The 19,996-nt window shown below is 41.3% G+C and overlaps 1 protein-coding gene across 1 annotated transcript; it reads left to right on the top strand.

The window, feature by feature from the left end:
- Window positions 1-704: 704 nt before the first annotated feature.
- kif14 (kinesin family member 14) lies at window positions 705-18,798 on the top strand (the record flags this gene model as incomplete). The annotated part of the gene is made up of 29 exons (XM_083969526.1): window positions 705-1,759; window positions 1,909-2,163; window positions 2,300-2,387; window positions 2,492-2,590; window positions 2,867-2,919; window positions 3,032-3,062; window positions 3,352-3,459; window positions 3,588-3,704; window positions 3,965-4,083; window positions 4,286-4,458; window positions 6,490-6,637; window positions 6,944-7,007; window positions 7,157-7,341; window positions 7,611-7,713; window positions 7,795-7,952; window positions 8,031-8,178; window positions 8,271-8,417; window positions 9,994-10,126; window positions 10,678-10,771; window positions 10,893-11,034; window positions 11,831-11,937; window positions 13,255-13,355; window positions 13,489-13,719; window positions 14,067-14,254; window positions 14,761-14,913; window positions 15,701-15,823; window positions 15,930-16,004; window positions 17,502-17,652; window positions 18,431-18,798. The coding sequence occupies 29 exons, from the start codon at window positions 705-707 to the stop codon at window positions 18,796-18,798; spliced, it is 4,917 nt and encodes a 1,638-aa protein (XP_083825652.1).
- Between the last annotated feature and the right edge of the window lie 1,198 nt (window positions 18,799-19,996).

The following is a 19,996-nucleotide window of genomic DNA, read 5'->3' as shown; positions in this document are numbered from 1 at the left end:
AAAACAACAACAACGGGATGCAAAAACATCATGGATACAACATACAAAACAAATAGGCAGTATACAAAGACTTGAATTAAGTGTAACAGACTACAGTTAATATTGGACCTAAGTTTGGACATTATTGAGTTATCTCAATCATATCTCAAAGCACGCCTCAGCAGATCTAGTAGGCTACAACTCAGACTTTGTTTAAACCACATAGTGTACGTCACCTTTCTAACGGCAAAGTGCTAAATTTAGAAAGGAAAACATGAGTAGCCTAGTACTAAAGTTGATTACATTTTACAGTTTATTCTAGGAGTGTAATTGGCTTCACGACCGTATAACCTTGATTATACTGCCACCTAGCGTCAGTCTCGGGTACTCTGCGCCGAGGCGTGACGTAAAACTTGCCAAGGTTTCAGCCAATCAGCTGCCACTGACGCAGACGATTTGAAATTGAAGCGGGCGAAGGCGGAAGAGGGGACAATTATAAACAAAAGTAGCTCTGTTAGTGTGGACACAGCTTATATTTTACTCAAATGCATTTATACTTAGTTTATTTTATTAACATGGCGAGCTGTAGTCGCGTCCGTTTATATACGTTTCATTTCCTGTAGTGTTGTAGTTTGAGTAAAAAAGCGGAGTTGTCGTTAGCGCAGTTAGCTAAAACGTAAACGTTTTTATTTGTTTGTTTTTTTTGTTTTTAGCTGCCCGCAGCCATGTCGTTATTTAGTGTACAAGCCAGGAAACATACAGCTTTTTATGACCATCTTATGTCAACACCATCGTCCAGGACACCGGCGGGCAGAGAGCGCCTGGCTGACCGAAAAGCAACGGACACAACACTGGGGAAAAGCGACACTGCATCCGAAGCCTCTGCGGGTGAAGACAGCAGATTATCCGATAAGAGCCGACAGGTTAACAGGACCTTTGTCATCTCTGCGCTGTCAAAGAGCGGCAGCAGCCAGCACACTCCTTACCGAAGCCGACTCACCCTACAGAGGCGGTCAAGGAGAAAGACCGGGACTGAAACAGCAGATAAAACCATGGTCGAAAGCAGCCAGAATACCACACCAGCCCCGGAGAAGAGACTGACCCTGCAGCGCCGAACCAGGACTCCCTCCATGGGTAAAAACTCACAGGGCCAGCGTGGGGTCAGCGGCGCTGGCCTGCAGCCAACGCAGAAAATCCTCAGTGAACCAAACGGCAGGACACCAAGTTTATTCAGGTCCATGAGTTTAAGAGAGGCTGCCACTAAAAACAAAGCCAGAGAAGCTCCTGAGGAAAATCAAGGGAGGCTGGGGATCAGAAAGACGCCTTCCTCCACAGTTAGGCAACTGGAGGACCAGGCCCACACCTTTAAAACCCCCACTAAGAAGACCCCGTTTGAGAAAATCGCAGCCAAGAGAGATGTTTTTGAGAGGCTGGCAGGGAAAGAAACCTCTAAACCAGTTGCAGCCAAGTCCGCAAGTCTAGAAAGGCCCAAACCCCGAGCACAGCAAGCTGAAGACAATAAACCTGTCCCAGCCCCTCGAGTGAGCAAGGCGCCCACAGGTGTGCACAAGGCAAACGCTGCACAGCAGGTGAGGAAGACATCCACATCCACCTCGAGCCAGAAAGGGGACGTGACCCAGACTAGGACCTGCACTCCTGCTCCAGCACCCACCGAGCAGACGCTGCATCGTCCCAGTGAGGCTCTGAAGCAGCAGGATTCATTTAAGATGGAAAACAGCGCGGTGACTGTGGCTGTCCGTGTCCGCCCTTTCAATGCCAGGTATGCAATGCAATGCTCACGTTGTCTGACAGCTGGTATCTAAAGTGTGTGGGTCTCAAAAAGTTATTGCAGGGTCCAAAATATGATGACCCAAGGTAGGACGTTTATCATACATTGTGTGTTCTTGAATGTTTCTGGTTTTGTTACAGGGAGAAGGCAGAGAAGGCGTTGCAGGTCATTTTTATGAACCACCAGGAGACTCTTGTCCAACATCCAGAGTCCAAACAGAGCTACTCCTTCACTTATGACTTCTCTTTCTGCTCGGTGGATAAGAGTGATCACACATTTGCCAGCCAGCAGACAGTGTACGAGACCCTGGCCAGACCTCTGCTACTGAGGGCCTTTGAGGGATTCAACACCTGTCTGTTTGCTTATGGCCAAACAGGCTCAGGAAAGTCATACACGTAAGTTATTTTGGTTTTAGTTTATTATAGTCATTCATTTTTCATCGAATCACTGTCCTCTCACATCTTTTGAGCTTCAAGTGCATTATATCTTTGAAATTGTATCAGACAACTGGTATTTTGACTTGTTTTGCAGGATGATGGGCTTTGGAGAAGAGGCAGGAGTTATCCCACGTTTCTGCCGTGAACTTTTTTCTAAGTTGGCCACCATGGAAAATGAGGAGGTAAATTGTCACATTTTGTCCAGAAAATGTTAAAGATTATAAGACTTGAACATGTATAACACTTGTGATTCATCAAATGACCAATTTGGCCTGTGATACCCCAGGTCAAATGTCATGTAGAGATGAGCTACTTTGAAGTGTACAATGAGAAGATCCATGATCTCCTTGTGACAAGAGATGAGCCGAACCAAAGGAGGATGCCAGTAAGTAGTTACACATGACCATAATACACTTCATTAACCAGAGAAGTATTAGCATTTAAACATTTTTTAAGTTCATGCTAAAACTGCTGCTGGCAGTTCTTAAAATTGTTTAGATAAACCGGTTTTCTTTACAGCTCAGAATGGAAAGACTTCCCTGCCTATAAATAAAAGCATGGACATCTATTTCAATATATGTCTAATGATATAGTTTAGGGTTGTACAATAACCTATGAATCCATCAAGATAAAACCCTGTTGAATTGTTATTTATTTCTAGTTGAGGGTGAGGGAACATCCAGTCCACGGTCCCTATGTTGCTGAGCTCTCTACGTAAGAAAACCCTTTCTTTCTTTCTTTCTTTCTCTGGCCTCCAAAAGAACATTCTTGAACGGTGTGATTTGCACAATTGCTCACTTTTTTTCTTTTTAAAATTTCCCTACAGAAATGTCGTGAGTTCCTACAATGACATTCAGGTGGGTTGAAGCTGCAGTCAAGATTACTTCTGTCTGATCTGTGGCCTTCAGTTGATGCTTCTTTGAACAACTTTGAATGATGGAGGAAGTCAAGGTTCAGTGCTGGATAGACATAGAGGCCACGGAGTACAGACACACCACGTTTGACTGAATCATAATGTACAGCGCAGGAACAGCTTGCAGATACGTGCTGAGCTGTAGAGTTGCTGTATATCCAAAGGGTAGCATGGGGAAAAAAATGGTATTGGTATCATATAAACATTTCAGTCACACTGGTGTTGTGTTTTAGGGATGGCTTCAGCTCGGCAACAAGCAGAGAGCCACAGCAGCTACAGGAATGAATGACAAGAGCTCCAGGTCTCACTCTGTCTTCACCCTGGTTATGACCCAGACCAAGGTTTGTCCTCTTGACCTTAACTCTGTCATTATCAAACACACAATAAAATGCTGTCTAGTAAAGTCTTTCATGTGTTTCAGTTGAGCGTTACACTTGTACTTTGTTTTTCTGTGCGTGTATGTGTACAGACAGAGTTTGTGGAGGGTGAGGAACACGACCACAGTATCACCAGCAAGATCAACCTGGTGGATCTCGCAGGCAGTGAACGCTGTAACTCAGCCCAGACAAGTGGAGACCGACTCAGGGTGCATACGTGTTTTCTGTATTTTGTGTCATTGTTAATTTGTATGTATTTTCATTTTATTAGAATGAAATGCCACATGGGCCGATGATATTTCCTTCTAGGTCTTTGTGATTGTAAAAATTATCTTCAGGCCCTGCTATTTATGAGGGCCTTTTTAATTCTTAGACTAAAATCGATCTTATAGTGGCAGCATTTCTGTTTCATAAACTGCCTTTGCATATGCTCTGATTCAAAACAAATGCTTTTTTTGTGTCATGATAGGAGGGTGCTAGCATCAACAAATCCCTGCTTACCCTTGGAAAGGTCATCTCTGCCCTGTCTGAACAAGCACTGACAAGGAAAAAGGTCTTCATACCATACAGAGAGTCTGTCCTCACATGGTGAGAGATCAGTGTGCTTGTGCATACGTTGCTGTTGTAGAACACAATGTTTATTTTTTATTTTTATTTTTTTTCATAAGAAAAAAGTCCATGGTTTCCCACACATAAATAAAGATACAATAACTAAAACTCTGACCCAGTTAGCAAACTTAGCATTATTTTCTAGCTTTGAAGCATTAACCCTGACTCTCCTCCTCTGCAGGCTGTTGAAAGAGAGTCTTGGAGGTAACTCCAAGACGGCTATGATCGCCACACTGAGCCCAGCAGGCAGCAATGTGGAGGAAAGCCTAAGCACTCTGCGCTATGCCCAACAGGCTCGAACAATCATCAATGTGGCCAAGGTCAACGAAGACACCAGTGCCAAGCTCATCAGAGGTCAGTCGCTCCTCATCCAAAAAGCTCACTTGATCTAAGTCTAACAGTCTCTTTAAACCTGTTTATTTGTGCAACATTTTTATTGCTCTAGTCTAAACCTAAAATATAATGAAGGATAGTTAATCGTTTCATTATGTTTTATTAATATGTTTGTGTACCTGTCTGTACATGACTGATCCCCTAATGCAAGGTTGAGACTTAAAAAAAACATGTGGCCTCTGTGGCTACAACAGAAGGGAATGTAATGGTTCTATCCATGAGGTATAAAAAAAAAAAAAAAAAGGCTCTCAAAGAGAATTGGTGGATGTTTTTATGTAAAAAGACTTTCTTTTTTGAACTGAATAACTTCCATCTTTCACAGCATACATCACATACCTGCATGTCCCCATTCATCGGGAAAACCCAACAGCGTTTCTGTGCCGTGACCATGAAGGGGAATCCTTAAAAAAAAAATCACTGGTTTAATTCCACGCACATGTTATCTCAACAAACCATTCGTTGATTCTTTGTCTTGTTTCATCTGCTTCTCTTAACTTCTGTATCACTTTGTCTTTGTATGTCTTTTCTCTTACTTTATATGCGCACGTCTGTCTTACTGCTCGTGTCTTGCTCTTGATCTTCTCCCTCCGTCTCTCCCACATACCCTCCTGTCTGCCCATCTATCCATCACCGTCTTATGTACTACCCAGTTCAATTAAGGCTGGGCCCTAACCTTGTCTCCAGGCCATATTTATGCACTGTCATCTGCACATGGCGGCTAACTGTCATGCAAGGATTATTTTTCATGAGGTGATTGTGCTGCTGTTTGAAGTTTTAAGCACTAAGGGGAGCTCTTGCTGTGGATTTCTCTCACATCTCCAGTTTGTGAGAGGCGCTCAAAGTGAAGACAACTTGAACTTTACAAATCGGGTCAATACTTCTGTAGATTTTAGCAGTAACTGTCATTGCTGAAATATTAAGATTTGTCAAAGATCCTTTATGCTGACTGGTGTACTATTCATCTAATTTTATATTTGTTCACAGCAGTTGAAATATATTGGACTGGTCCTGAATGATGCACAAGAACAATCAAACTGCAATTATTTCAACAGTTAAAGGGATAGTTCAACATTTTGGCAAATTGGCCCATTGCCATAATCGCTATAGTCATAGCAGTAGGTTCGTTACCTTTATTTGTCGGTGTAAGCTATTTTTAGAACGGAGGAGCGGAGCGGCAGGCTGTTCAGAGCTACACTATGGAGGCTAATGGAATTTCTTGGTTTCCCTCATCAAACTCATCAAATACAAAATCCCAAAACTCCAAAACGCTTTCGTGGACAAGTTGTGACCTGCACAATCACCACGCTATGAGATAATAATGGAACGTTACGAAACGGAGCCGTTTTCGAGGTAAATACAGAGTCTGCTTGCTGAAAAACTGTCCCTGAACGCAACGCGCATCAGCGGTTTTGCATGAATTTACCTCTAAAACAACTCTGTCTCGTTAAGTTCTATTATTATCTCATAGCGTGGTGATTGTGCAGCTCACAACTTGTCCACGAAAGCGTTTTGGAGTTTTGGGATTTTGTATTTGATGAGTTTGATGAGGGAAACCAAGAAATTCCATTAGCCTCCATAGTGTAGCTCTGAACAGCCTGCCGCTCCGCTCCTCCGTTCTAAAAATAGCTTACACCGACAAATAAAGGTAACGAACCTACTGCTATGACTATAGGGATTATGGCAATGGGCCAATTTGCCAAAATGTTGAACTATCCCTTTAACAATTATAATAATAATAATAATAATAATAATAATAATAATTGTGAAATGAGTAAAACATTTTGTGGGAATTTTAGGATAGGATGTGTTGTGTTGTTGTGCTTGGTTCTGTTCCAGACAAGCATGTTACATCTGCAGTGTATGATTTGTAGGGCTGAGCATCTTGTCACACCAACATGTATGTTGTCACACTTAAGGGATATTTATTTCTTGATTCTGTGTTGTGATTTTTGTGACCAGTCTAATTTTGGACATACTTTGTGTGTATCTCAGAACTGAAGGCGGAGGTGGAGAAGCTGCGATCAGCCCAGATGAGCTCCCAGGGAATTGAACCAGAGAGGGTCAGGCTGTTCCAGCAGGAGATCACAGCCCTGAAGAGCAGACTCTGTCAGCAAGAGAGAGAAATGGTCGAGGCCAATCGGTCAGCATCGATGCAATCATAACAAATTTATTGATTTTGTTCATTGAAACCCGCACTGTAGTTGTCATGCTCTGTTTTAAGGGGATTGTAGTGGAAACCTGTAGCTTTGTAGGTTTTCCACGTAGAAGACAATCCTAATAGTGAAGCGATTCTTAATATTCCTTGTTACATATGGAGCATATTGATATTATTTCAGATTTGTGTTTCCAACTTATGTCACATTGATAATGTATTTCTATCTTTGTTTGTAAAATATATGGAGAGCAAATTCAGATTTGTTTTATACCTGTTTTAAATTCCTGGCAGAGCATGGAGAGAGAAACTGGAACAAGCTGAAATACGTAAACGTGAGGAGACCAAAGAGTTGCAGGTAATTTACAACAGAACATTTATGGCTTATTTATATGTACTATATTAAACTTCACCTGAAGTATCAAGGCTCTCATTTACAATTTGCAACAGTGCAGTGATTGTCAAAGTAGTGACTGAAGAAACATTCTTGCTGTTGCGTGTCTTTAGAAAGCAGGTGTGACGTTCAAGGTGGACAATCGTCTTCCCAACTTGGTGAACCTGAACGAGGATCCTCAACTGTCTGAGATGCTTCTCTACATGATCAAAGAGGGTCAAACCACAGTAGGCAAACTCAAGTCTGGCTCCAGCCATGACATTCAGCTGACTGGGGCTCTCATCGCTGATCAACACTGGTGAGATAATACTGTTGTAATGTGAAAACAATGGCATTTTGTAAAGATATATACATTGTATGGTTACAGTCTTGACAAGTGCACCTCTGCAGTAAGAAAAATACTGTCTATGTAAAAGTTGAATAAGTTACTGTTCATAAATAATCTCAAGATAAACTTAACATACATTTTTATCATTTTAAAAATGTATTTTTATTTTTCTGAATATTTCAACAGTTAAATTGTAATTGAATGAAACGATGTGTTTTCGTTGATTTTTATCTTTCCAGTGTCATAACCAACATCCATGGTACCGTGAGTGTCACTCCCATGGAAAGTGCCAAGACCTTTGTTAATGGGAACCTCATCTCAGATTCCACTGTCCTACACCATGTAAGTAAAATACCAGTTTTATCTGAGCATATTACAAATAGTTTCACTCTCCTCACGTTTGTCCGTGCATCTGGTTCTTAGGGTGACAGAGTGATTCTGGGTGGAGACCATTACTTCCGCTTTAACCATCCAGCTGAAGTGCAGTCTGGGAAGCGGGTATCGTGTTGGACAGGCGCAGGCGACGGACACAAAGATTTTGAATTTGCCAAAAATGAACTACTCGCAGCTCAAAGGGCTCAGTGAGTAAATACGAGCAGATTAAAGACATAGTTTGTTAAAAGTGGGACCTCCCCTAAAGCCAACTTTGTGTGTTGCAGGCTGGAGGCAGAAATTGAAGAAGCCCACCTGAAGGCCAAAGAAGAGATGATGCAGGGAATCCAGATGGCAAAGGAGGTGGCTCAGAAGGAGCTGTCTGATCAGAGGGCTCTCTATGAGGACAGGATCCGTGGTCTAGAGAGAGAGCTGGTACACAACACCAAGATTACATGTTGTAAAACCTTATATAATACTCAACAGCCATTCCTCCACTGAGAAATGTCATGTCATAATTTCTTAAGATTGAAGAGAATGAGCAGAAGCGTCAACAGGAGGTAAACCAACAGAGGGTGGCCACCCAGATGGCAGAGCTGAAGATGGCCAAGATAGAGCTGGAACAGGAGGTGGACACCCAGAAGAAACGCCTCCGCCTGCACATTGAGGCCCAGGTCAGGACCAACACCTGGGAATGTTAGATATAGGGCCCGACCGATTTATCGGCGAGCCGATTAAATCGGCCGATTATAGCCCGTTTGAAACTAATCGGTAATCGGCCAAAACTCTGCGATTGTCGCCGATATTTTCAGGAATAAAATGCAGGGAATAAAACTTGGTTTTACTTTGAAAAGATTCCCCCGCACCGGCGCCGACCTCATGACAAACTCCATCCACTACCACCTCAGTCACAGCACACAGCAGAGTGACTGATCTGTCTCAAAACCAGTGTTGCCACTGGCTTTCTGTTTCCCTTTTTTTTTTTTTTTTTTTTTTACCGCGGTCGGGTTGTGAATTAATTAATTAATGCTCGTCTCCGGCCGTGTTGGGTCCGAGATTCAACAAGCCGGTCGGGGTCGGGTTTTACCGTTATATACCGGCACGGCAGTATGCTCATTTATCACCAATAAACACAGTAGATGAGGGAGGGAGTGACTGAGCTGAGGCTGTGTGACGGTGGGGCGGGGGTCCGCGGCGGCGTGGAGCGGTGCGGGACTCTGACTGCAGCGGGGACTATCATGTCTCTGCTCCGTGACACTGCTGTGAGACTGACCGCCGGTGAGCGCTTTGACACGGTGCCGGGCACGGCAGCAACCGCTGATCGCTTTTAATTGAAAAGAGAGAGAGAGAGGGAGAGAGAGACGCCGTGCCGTGTAAAAAAAACAACAACAAAAAAGTATCACGTGTCATGACTTCCTGTATTTGGGCCTTCAAAATAAAAGCCTATATTGATTTTGACTTCATTTTGACAGGACAGGGCTTCAAATGTTTTTTTTTTTTCATGCAACCAATCGACCAATGAAATTTTAGTCGGCTAATGATTTTTTGGTCGACCAGGCAGCCCTAATTTATATATTATATAATATATATAGATATATTATTATAGTAATACAATTTTAAAACTTAATTAAAAAAATAATAATAATCGGCCGATTAATCGGTTATCGGGTTTTTTTCCCCCTAATAATCGTAATCGGCATCGGCCCCAAAAAATCCATATCGGTCGGGCCCTAGTTAGATATCCTGTTGAGACGACTTGACTTGTTTATGTTCTTTGGAATTTGTCTTTGTGCTGGGCAGGTTCTTATCCACCAAAAATTCTGACCTGCTTTTTTCCACTGTTAATGTCCAGTGGCCCTTTTAAAATATCCGAATAAAAACAACGTCACAGGTCTCTACTACCTAGTTTTTACTACTACAATTTTGCTTCAAGTCTGAGATCCAGACTAGTGGGTAGTATAGTTGCAATATCTTGAGAGAAGAGAAATAGCAGACCTTATTTCACTTAGCTTTTCACATTTTCCCTCTTGATCCAGAGATGTGATCATCTCCCTCATTTGCCGGTTCTCCTGATTTCTTATCATCTAAAACGAGCTTGAGAAGCTCAAGCAAATAGGCTGACATCAGGTTTTATGTTTAACTGATGGGCCATTTTGGATGTGTTTTGAGTTGTGGCAGAGCTTGGCTTTGAGCATAATGTTCTGGCCTGGTGGGTTTTAATGTTGTGTACATTACCATGATTCACTCCAGGCGATGGAGGAACACCGTGTGTGTCAAGCGAAGATTGTTGACGCCCTGGAGGCGGAGAAGAGAAAGATCAGCAGAGAGCTGGAGGAGATGCAGAAGAAAAAGGCTTTAAGGGAAAAGAACACTTTCCAAAATGGTAAGATCTTTTACGTCACAACCACATACTTAAGTTAGGAACTATAGTGACAATTTTACACTATGCAGGTGAAATTTGAGATGGGTGGGATTTGTACACGTCAGCCAGAAACACTCGAATAGAGAGTGTTGGCAGATGACCTCATGAACATTTGACTGCGCATTAGTTTACCAGGTGGGAGGAGGCGGTGAGGCAATACAGCATGACTAATTTAGCAGTTTGTAGTGAGATGGTAAACAACTTTCATAGTCATTGGTTCATTCACGTAACACTGTACAATGCAAAGTAAGAGCATTGTTACTTTTTGAGCAATTGACAATAAATGGGAAGTTTAATAACAATATGTTGCATGGAGGTAGTAAAATGTATCTTTTGATAATTTGTTTTTTCCCCACTCTTTTACTCTTCTCCATTGTGTTGACACATCCCCACAATATCTTATGTGTCACTGTTTCAGGCCAAGAATTGACCAAATTACTGTCGGTGCAGGGAAGCCCATGTAGAGTATTTGAACTAGTCTTATACAGTGAACACCCATTTCTGTTTTACAGTCTCTCCTCAGTGGGATGTCATGAAGTTGTCCTTGATGATTGAAGAAGCCAATAAGATCAGTGCTAAACTGAGGAAGAGCACAGTCTTCAGCAGGTAACATATTGATGTCATTCATTTGGTTAAGTGTCTAATTTGATTGCAAGACTTTCTCTCAATCACAGTATTGGTTCAAGCTGGAAATTGTGAATACAATATCATTTCTTGACTCTCATAGACATGAAAGCCTTGACAATGAGAATATGGAGCAAGGGGATTTGCCACAGGTGCGGGTTCAAAACACAAAACTGGGGATCTCCACGTTCTGGAGCCTGGACAAGTTCCAAAACAACATGGCAGCCATGAGGGAACTCGAACAGGTTCGTCATAAATCAGCCATCATGTTTTTGATTTAATTATGTTTTTTTGTTGTTGTTGTTGTTTTTTTCTTCCTTTCAAATACCGTAGTTTAATTACAAATAAATTTGAACCTGGCGTACAGGTTTTCAGCAGATTTTCTTTTTAGCTATTCCCCAAACAAAAGCTGTTGAAACATATTTTGTTGTGTGGTTCTTCATTTTTCTGGACCTTTAGATTAGATGGGACATGAAACAAAGTGTACATTTCTGCCCTGTCATAAGCTTTTTAGTTGTTCAGGTCAGGATTGTTCCTAGTCTTTGGCAATGTTCTTATATTGGCTTAACCAGCCTCTGATTTTAGAGTAAGTATGGATTTGTATAAGACACTATTTTTTCTCTGGCATTTTATTTGGCAGTATTACTGGATGTTGTGAATAGAATCAGAATGATCATGTATTTGAATAAAATCAGAAACTTATTTACCCCCTGAAGGGTCTCAGTGATGCAATGATCAGACTAATGATGAAGCTGATAAATTATCATCAACTATCAAGGACCAATACTCCAATAAGACCATGGATGATGTCTGTTGAATGAAGCATATTCACTCTGACAGCCTATCTCCTCCGCATTCTGCATATTCAATCTGACATCAGCTCAAGTGCAATTGCCAATTTCCCAGGTGTTTGACCTTATTTACGGCACAGAATGGGTTGTTTTATGCCTTACGGAGGGGTGCTGCATCACTTTGCCATGCTTTCCTCATTAAGTTGAGTAAATAAGACTGGTCATGTCAGCAGTAGTTTACTCTCCGCAGGGGGATTCCACCTCTAAAGATGACGATGTGTTTTATGGCCCCGATGATGAGTGGGAGCAAGATATATCGGCATCCTCTGCCTCTACCTCCTCCTTTTCACGCCGAAGGTAATTATCCAGCTCTCCCTCTCTCCTCCTATCTGCCAACTCTGCTTCCCAGCACATAAGCACTTACATTTTATTTGAGAAAATTGTTAGAATTTTTTTTTAGTTACTGAAAATGTGTTGTAGTGTTTATAAACGCATGTCTCAACTGCTGCAGGACCTGACTATCTCTTAACCTAACTTACTATATTTTAATAGTGCCAAGGGCTTGGATAGAAAATACCTTATGCCTTACAGCATATGGGTTGTAATTCCACAGCCTTTGCACTTACCTTTTGATGTGAACAATATGCCAGGCAAATGACTGTAGATGGAAAGTTGAAAGGTATGTGGAAGTAACACAGAAAATCACTTTTATCCAAACAGTTTGGAAGATTTTCGTTATTTTCACAAAGTCTTCCTATTTCCATCCGTGTGATTTCCAACCTGTCCACAGAATATTTCCCTCTTTATTCTGTTCCTCTGTTTATTACCTTAATTTCCACGAAGGCTAGTCCAAGGCGTTTAGAAAAGGGGAAAGGGCAACAAGTCCTTGTGTTTCTCACTCTACAACACATAACCCAAACACGTGCACAGCACCTGTGGTACATACAGATCACCAACATTTTCCCCTCACATTGTTGTTATTCTTCTGAAGCATGTTTATGGTGCTTCTGGTGGTGCCTGAACTACCAGCAGACCCAGCCAAGTCAAACATGGCACCGGGTCTGTGGTGCCTTTATACTATTTCTCACTCCGACTCTATTAAACTCATGTTTAAGCCTCATGACCACAGTTATAGCTGTTTATTGACCTTTCCCACCTCTGGATTGTTCATAACACGTTTATTCTTCTGCAAACCTCAATTAAACCGTTTTTCAAATTTAACTGTCATTCTGGCAAAAAAAAAATGTCATTTGGCCATTATTTAGCTCGGTGTGTAGAGCAAGCGCCCCATATGTGGACGCTTTGGTCCTCCCAGCAGCAGCCTGGGTTCGATTCCACCGGTAGCCCTTTGCTGCATGTCATTCTCCCTCTCTCTCTCCCCGTTTCCTGTCTCTCGACAGCTGTCCTATCAAATAAAGGCTTAAAAGCCCCAAAAATACTTTAAAAAAAGGTCAAATTGCCCTGCCCCCATTTAAGGGTAATTGCCAGTCCATTAATAAATTTAAGCACTCAGATTAAGTAAGGAAACTAGAGACACCAAATTCGCTCTGCACTATGCACCAAATCATTCTGAATGAGAACATCAACATGTTTAAAAGTGAAAAGGCAAATACAAACTCCAGTTCTCAAATGGGTTTTGAATCTTTTTTCTTTTTTTTTCTTAATTGGCATCAGGAGCAGGAGTTTGTTGAAGGGCAGAAGAATCTCAGGGCGCCTGTATGAGATCCGGGTACATCCCATTCAGAGCCTCCACAATAGCTCCTCCCAGTCTACTGGTAAGAAACTGAACAAAATTGTCTGAATATTTTCTCATTTTTGTTTGAAATGAAATGCACATTGATAGTGATGGTGTTGTTGCTTAAGGAGGCCATCATCGCACACCCTGTCTCTTTACTTTGTATCTTCCAGGCTTGATGGGTGTTGCCAAACCTCCTTCCACCCATTCCAGCAGCACAGACTCTGCCCTGCCCGGCATCTGCAAGGAGCTGATTGGTCAGTCAATGGCCCGTCTGCGTAGTTGTAGCAGGACAGAGGAGAGCATGGCTGACAGGTTGACTTCTGACCTGAACCTGCTATATGCGGCGGTCCAAACCATATCTGACCTGTATGAGAGCATGGATGACGACAGTCAAGAGAATGGTGAGATTTAGCCAAAATTGTGTGTAATGTGTAAGAGGAGGAGTGTACTGCTGTTCTGATTTTCAACACTGATTTCATCGGTAGAAAAAAAATAGAAGATAGGTAGTTAAGGTAAGTCAGGCCTTGATTAGAAAAATCACTTTGGATGTCAGACAATAACATAGATGTTTCTTATGTAATTGTCTGACATGGCACACCAAACTTGAATAATATATATTTGTATGTTTTTGGAATGACATACCAATCCCTCCTGTTATTCAGGCCAAGGATTATCCTATTCTTTTTTGCTTATAAACTGTGAATATGTATTGAAACACATTTTTACTGGGATTTTCTTTCTTCTGCAGTGTTTGTGTGTAACTTGGTGGCTCAGACTCAACTGGTCAAGGCCGCCACGGCCATAGAGAGTGCAGTGCTTGTTACCACTCAGTGGCTGGCCAGTGTTAAACCCTCCTCTGGCCGCCTGTACACCATCGCTGAAGAACTCAAAAGCCAAGTCAAGAAGCTGGGTGGATACTTTCAGCTGCTCATTCAGGTAAACACAAAAACTGCCGCAGTGACATGCACTGACATACTGTGCTTTTCATGGCACGTGCAGGATATAAATGAGTTGAAGAGTGCAAAATCTGAGCTGAAAAATGATTTTCAATTTAGCGTAGTTTGGGCAGGGGGTAGCTAATCAAAATGCAGAGCATTGATTGACGGGTCTTAGCTCAGAGCTGTTTGAGCTCTGTCTATGGAAATGGCCAAGCGGAGGGAATTCTCATCCTTGAGCCCCAAACAGAACATGAATATATGAAACGTAAATCTAAATTCCTTACCAGCCTCAGCACCTAAACACACAATTTTCCCCTCTCACTCCTGATTTTCCACATTCTCTAGTATTTTAATTTATTTACCTACCCCTCAGACTATGTGGACCACTTTGTTGGTTTGCTATCATTGATTCACTATTAAATCAATTTTAATTCAAGCTGTTAGTTTGTGCTGACTTGAATGATAATAAAATGATGATAAAATGATAATTTTCTCACCGACCAGGGTTGTGAATCGGAGATCACATCAATGGTGACGGAGGCACGGAGAAAGAGCAGTCAGAGCCTGGATGCAGCATTGCTTGCACTTGGCCACCTGGCGGCAGTGACATGCATGCCGCTCAATGCTATGGAGCTGGGTGCCCAGGCCACAGGCAAGGTAACACCACCATTAATACCACAGCAGCTACTATCTCTGGTAAGGCTCTGGGGTCCACTGTAATCAAGCCCCCACTCCACAATACCAGAGAATGGAATATTAGCTGTGTGCATCTCAGAGCAAGGAAGATATTAGGGGGTGGGGGATTATAACCTGACACATTTGTATATATTTTTTTTATTTTATTTTATTTTATTTTAGCCCTTTCTAAAAATGCTCAAAACAACCACACTGTAAACCACAAGCAATGAAGGACAACATCACTGTACCAAACAAAGAGAATACTGCTGGTAGCTCACCTACAGAAAATCCAATTTAAATGATTCTCAATGCTGAACTCTAGTGCAAAAACATAATGATCAATAAGCACCAAATATATCAACAAGTGGGACTCAGGGATAAGTCTTTATTTTTTAAGTCCATAAAATTCTCATTTAACCTATGATTTTATGTTGTTTATTCAAATATATTGTCTTTTTTTTTCTATTGTAACCCACAGATTGGCCCCTATATTCACAATATTCCCATACTCGTGATGCTAAGCTTAAGACAGTCCAAAGAATTTGTGTATTTGTCTTTGATTTAGAAATTCAAGTAATATCAAGCGTTGGAAACTACCGGTAACCTAAAATTATTTTAGGTTTTTAATTTCTTCCTAGATCCATAATCTGTCATCCTTAATTTCCTATACTCTCGTTTGTTGTGTTTGTTGTATTTTGTAGATTCTGGTGATAGATATGATTTATAAAAACATGATCCATGCAATTATATGATACCATCTTTTCAGCCATCAATGGTCATTTGTCTGCTGAAGGGGACCAAAAAAGGTGTGCGCTCTCTCTTAGAGGAGAGCCTCACCATCGCCAGGGAAATGCTAAGAGATGCTCAGCTGGCCTATCCCAGAAATCCAGTAAGACATTATGGTCCTTGATTAAAAATACTGTTTTCTATCCTGTCCTATCACAGAAATAGTTTTTTAACATGTTGCTATCACTGATATCTGTCTCTACATACAGGTCCTGCAGAGCCTGAAATCCAAGGCACTTGATTTAGCACATGCTCTTCAGACCTACATGCATTGCCACATCTTGGTGAGTTTCAGAAACATGCCCAGAAACAAACTAGGAGTTATAATTATAGTGTAATAAAGCTTCTACACTTCTGAAGCTTTTTCAAGCTGTGTTAAAATTAGCTACATCTTGGTGTTTCCCATTACCATGTTGTTTGTGGCATTGCCATGAAATGCTTACAAGCCAACCTAATCATTTTGGTATTCTCACTACTGAAATAAAACTATGTATAATTTTAATTATCAATGATCCGCATTAAATAATTAGATTAATAGTGCTGGCTATCAGTAGCCTGCAGCTTCATTACAGAAACTGCTGCTATTTGTTTGCATAGGCCACAGCTGAAAGACAGCATACAAACCCAGGCAGCAAAGCCTCCCTGGATATGCAGAGGTTAAAAACAATCTTCCATCTTGACACAGGCTTAGAGGTTACAGATTAATACCCACTCCCACAGCAGACCCGTTAAAGATGCCACTCAGCCTTTTATGGTTCCTATAAAGCTCAATGCTCTGTAGGCTTATCTTGCTGCAGTCGACCCTTAACGATAGTTTCAGGTAATGAATGTGTTGAATGAAGTGGCATCAGTCACAGCTAACGGGCTTGTTTGCTGTTATCTTAGTCACACAAACTAGCAGCTTTTTTTTGTTAAAAAAACAATCACTGACACATATAGGCACTAGGCCATTTTGTGCCCACTGGTTTTGTAGTCAAATTAAACTGAGTTACAGCGTGAAGCAACTACTGTCATGGTGTTTTTGAAAGAAGCATGTGAAACAGGACTAGACATCTGCATGATTGTGGACGCAAATGCATCCACAGTATTGAGTCAGTATTGTAGCAGAGATCATCATTTATTCAGCTCATCAGAAGAACTTTATTTTATTTTTTTTATCAAACCAAGACTTTTGGCAGAAATAAAACCCATCAAGGAGAAATTCTAGAAATCATAATTAAAACTAGTAGCGACAATGCAATTTTATATTGCAATTTTATATTGCAATTCAATTATGATGTAATTGCTTTCTAAAATAATTTAATCATGTATCATAAAGCTTGGATATTGAACATTGGTGCAAATGGCATGGTGCAATGCATTAGCATTTCATTTTGTGGTCATTGAACAAGGATGACCATTAGGTCTCAGATATACAGTAGGAAAGGACCGGTTGCTACGGAAACCCATTCATTGCGTAGCATTGTTTGCCACTACATAGGCACTGGGACAAACAACAAGAAATTCTGTGTTTAAATACTAAGAGCAGCTGTGGACCGTTAAAATAAAACAGAGTTACAGTCTCTCAGTTACTACTCGTGTGCCATTAAGCACAGATCTCAAATACTCTGATACAGCAGAGATACTCAGTGGTTGACTGTCTGGTAGATCCCTTGGTACACTGTATTGTTTATGTGTGTGTTGTAGTTATGTAACTGTTACATAACTACTGTTATATTACATTTGGAGCTGCTTATTTGCTCTGTTTCATATTATTTGTGCGGGATGTTTTTTTCAAACAGGAGAGAGAGTCTGATCCAGAGGAAGTGGAGGAAGGGTCAGAGGAGTCTTCAGCTTCTTATCTGAAGAAACTGAGGACAACAGCAACCAAGCTTTTCCAGCTGAACCAGGCCATTAGACAGCTACATTCCTCTCTGTCTACCACCATGCGAGGTGAAGCTTCTGGTACACACAGATCCTAGGTGTAAACTAAGATGCATCCAGAGCGACTTACACAGATACATCCCAAAGTCACAAACATTAGAGACTAACAGTATGTCTAAGGTCAAAGCTCTTCTAGCCTTTAGTCTTTCAGCATTTCAGTTCATTAAGACAGTTTTTTAAATGTACATTTACAGTATAAATAAAACAGAAGGGCAGCCGCAGGTAAATGCCAAGATAAGTAATACATCATTGTTTTTTGTTGTTTTTTAAAGAGCAAGTGTGTTTACTTTCAGTATCATAAACCAAATGTTTAAAACTTAAGCCGCTTTCCCACTAAAATTAGCGGGTCAATGCAGGTTTTTTAAACGCGGGTCGACCCGCTAACAATTGGCATTTGGACCCTTTCCCATTGACCAAAACGAGCCGGGTCTGACCCCTGCTGGCAAGCTGCGTGGTCTCTGCTTCCATCGCTGCGCGTTGATGATATAATAAGTGCGACAGAATTCAGGGAAGTAACATGGAAGCAAGTCAGGCAGTGGTCAGTGTTCTTTCTTGTTTTGCACTTTTTGGGGGGGAATTTACCTGTCTTGCCAGTGCTGTGACATGTTGATCAAATCCCAGTCTCGAATGCGAGCAGAGCTTTGTTTTGGTACGTGATATGAGACGCGACTAATTAAAAGAAAATTAACCATGAACAGTATAAAGATAAATGCCCTCAGCCAAAATGCACCAGATCACCGTTGCTGTGTGTGTGACTTCCCCTGGCTGACTGTCATTCTCCTTCCAGGAAAAGACAGAGACTTAAGCAGCTGCAGAGAGCTGATCTCCTCCTCTGCCAAGGCTGTCGATGATCTGCTCAGTGGTCTGTCCAAGGAGGAAGGAATGACGATGTCCTTACAGCTTCCCTGTCCTCGGAGCATTGTGACTGCACAAGACGAGCTCTACTCTGCCCTGCACTCCCTGTCCTCAGCCTGGAACAAACAGGGGGCAGGAGAGAGCAGCGGCTCAGCCGCCTCAGATAAGAGTGCAGAAGATGAAATCTTGACTAAAGAGAGCGCTACCACTCATAATGCTGTTAGAAATCGTATTGTGAGTAAGGTAGTGTATTCTCTCCCTTCAGATGTGTCCTCCAAAAGCAGCCCGCACTGGGTGTAATGTCATTCTTTATGTGGCCATATCATGTAGGATTTACTGTAAAAAAAATGACTGATTTCATGGAGAGAACCCTTTTAAGTGAGCTTTGTACTAATAATAACAAGTGGGTGTATTTTTTTCATTTTTTCTTGTAAATTAGCCTCACACCACATGCAGCAACAACTCTCAACTCTGCTCAGTGCATGTGGGCAAGTGTGTCACTCCTGTGATGATGAGAAGTAATGAGGGTTTTCTTCAGTGTCGTAAAAAATGTGCATAGGGACAGAGAGTTTAGTCACCGGAGTGTAGAGTTTAACAACGTTATTCATGATGGATAAAAGCAATAATGAGTAAAGTATTTATCTGTATGAAAAATGTTCACTTGAGCTGTGCCAGGCCTTCTCTGTTGTGCTATATTTTTCAGAGGCCACTAAATTATTCTGTGTTGTATTTTGTATTAATGCCAACATACAACAGTTCAACATGTAGCTACAATGTTAGTGTTTTGTAAACGACTTTCTTCAATTTCTCTTTTGTTCTTACATTTGCATAAAGCTTTGCTCTTGGATTTTGTACACATACTGTAACAATTTGCACTTAGGAGAGACTTGTATACTCAGGGTTTCTTCTCAATACATGAACTTTAACAGAGGAATGTTTCATGGTGTTCTAGTCTTTTGTAAGATTTGATGAAATGTTGTTACTGTCAAAATAATTTGACAGTACCACCACTGCAGTTCATTAATGTGGTTTAATTAAGCAAGAACCCAAACATTTCAAACATTCGTACTGGTGTGGGCGGAGTTGTGTTTTGTTTATGATGATGATGTGGTAACTGCAGCATGGAGCAGGAGATACAGTGAGAATTAAACATCACAACTTTTACTTTACCACACAATGACAATCTAAGGATCTGTAAACTAATGTATGGTCTTTGTGTTCCTGGGACCTCACTGAGGTTACAACCTCATTCAAATTAAACCATTTGGTGTCTAACACATAAAACATACTTAAGTCTTTATTCTATATATGGATAATCCTTGGCTGCACGTTTATTAGTAAGGCAGGAAAGGGAGACTTCACTAAGCTGATTAATGGATTCATATTCATTGGTGTATTACATCATTGTGCAAGCCTCTAGCTTGACTAGACCACTGGAAACTACTCAAAGGCCCCTGGAGGTCCTTGAACCCTACTTTTCTTAGCCCTTTGCTCGCAG

This window comes from Trachurus trachurus, assembly GCF_905171665.1.
Source record: "Trachurus trachurus genome assembly, chromosome: 4".
NCBI classification, from domain to species: Eukaryota; Metazoa; Chordata; class Actinopteri; order Carangiformes; family Carangidae; genus Trachurus; species Trachurus trachurus.
The sequence above is the reverse complement of the archived record's forward strand: the minus strand, read 5'-3'. Positions and strand labels throughout refer to the sequence as shown.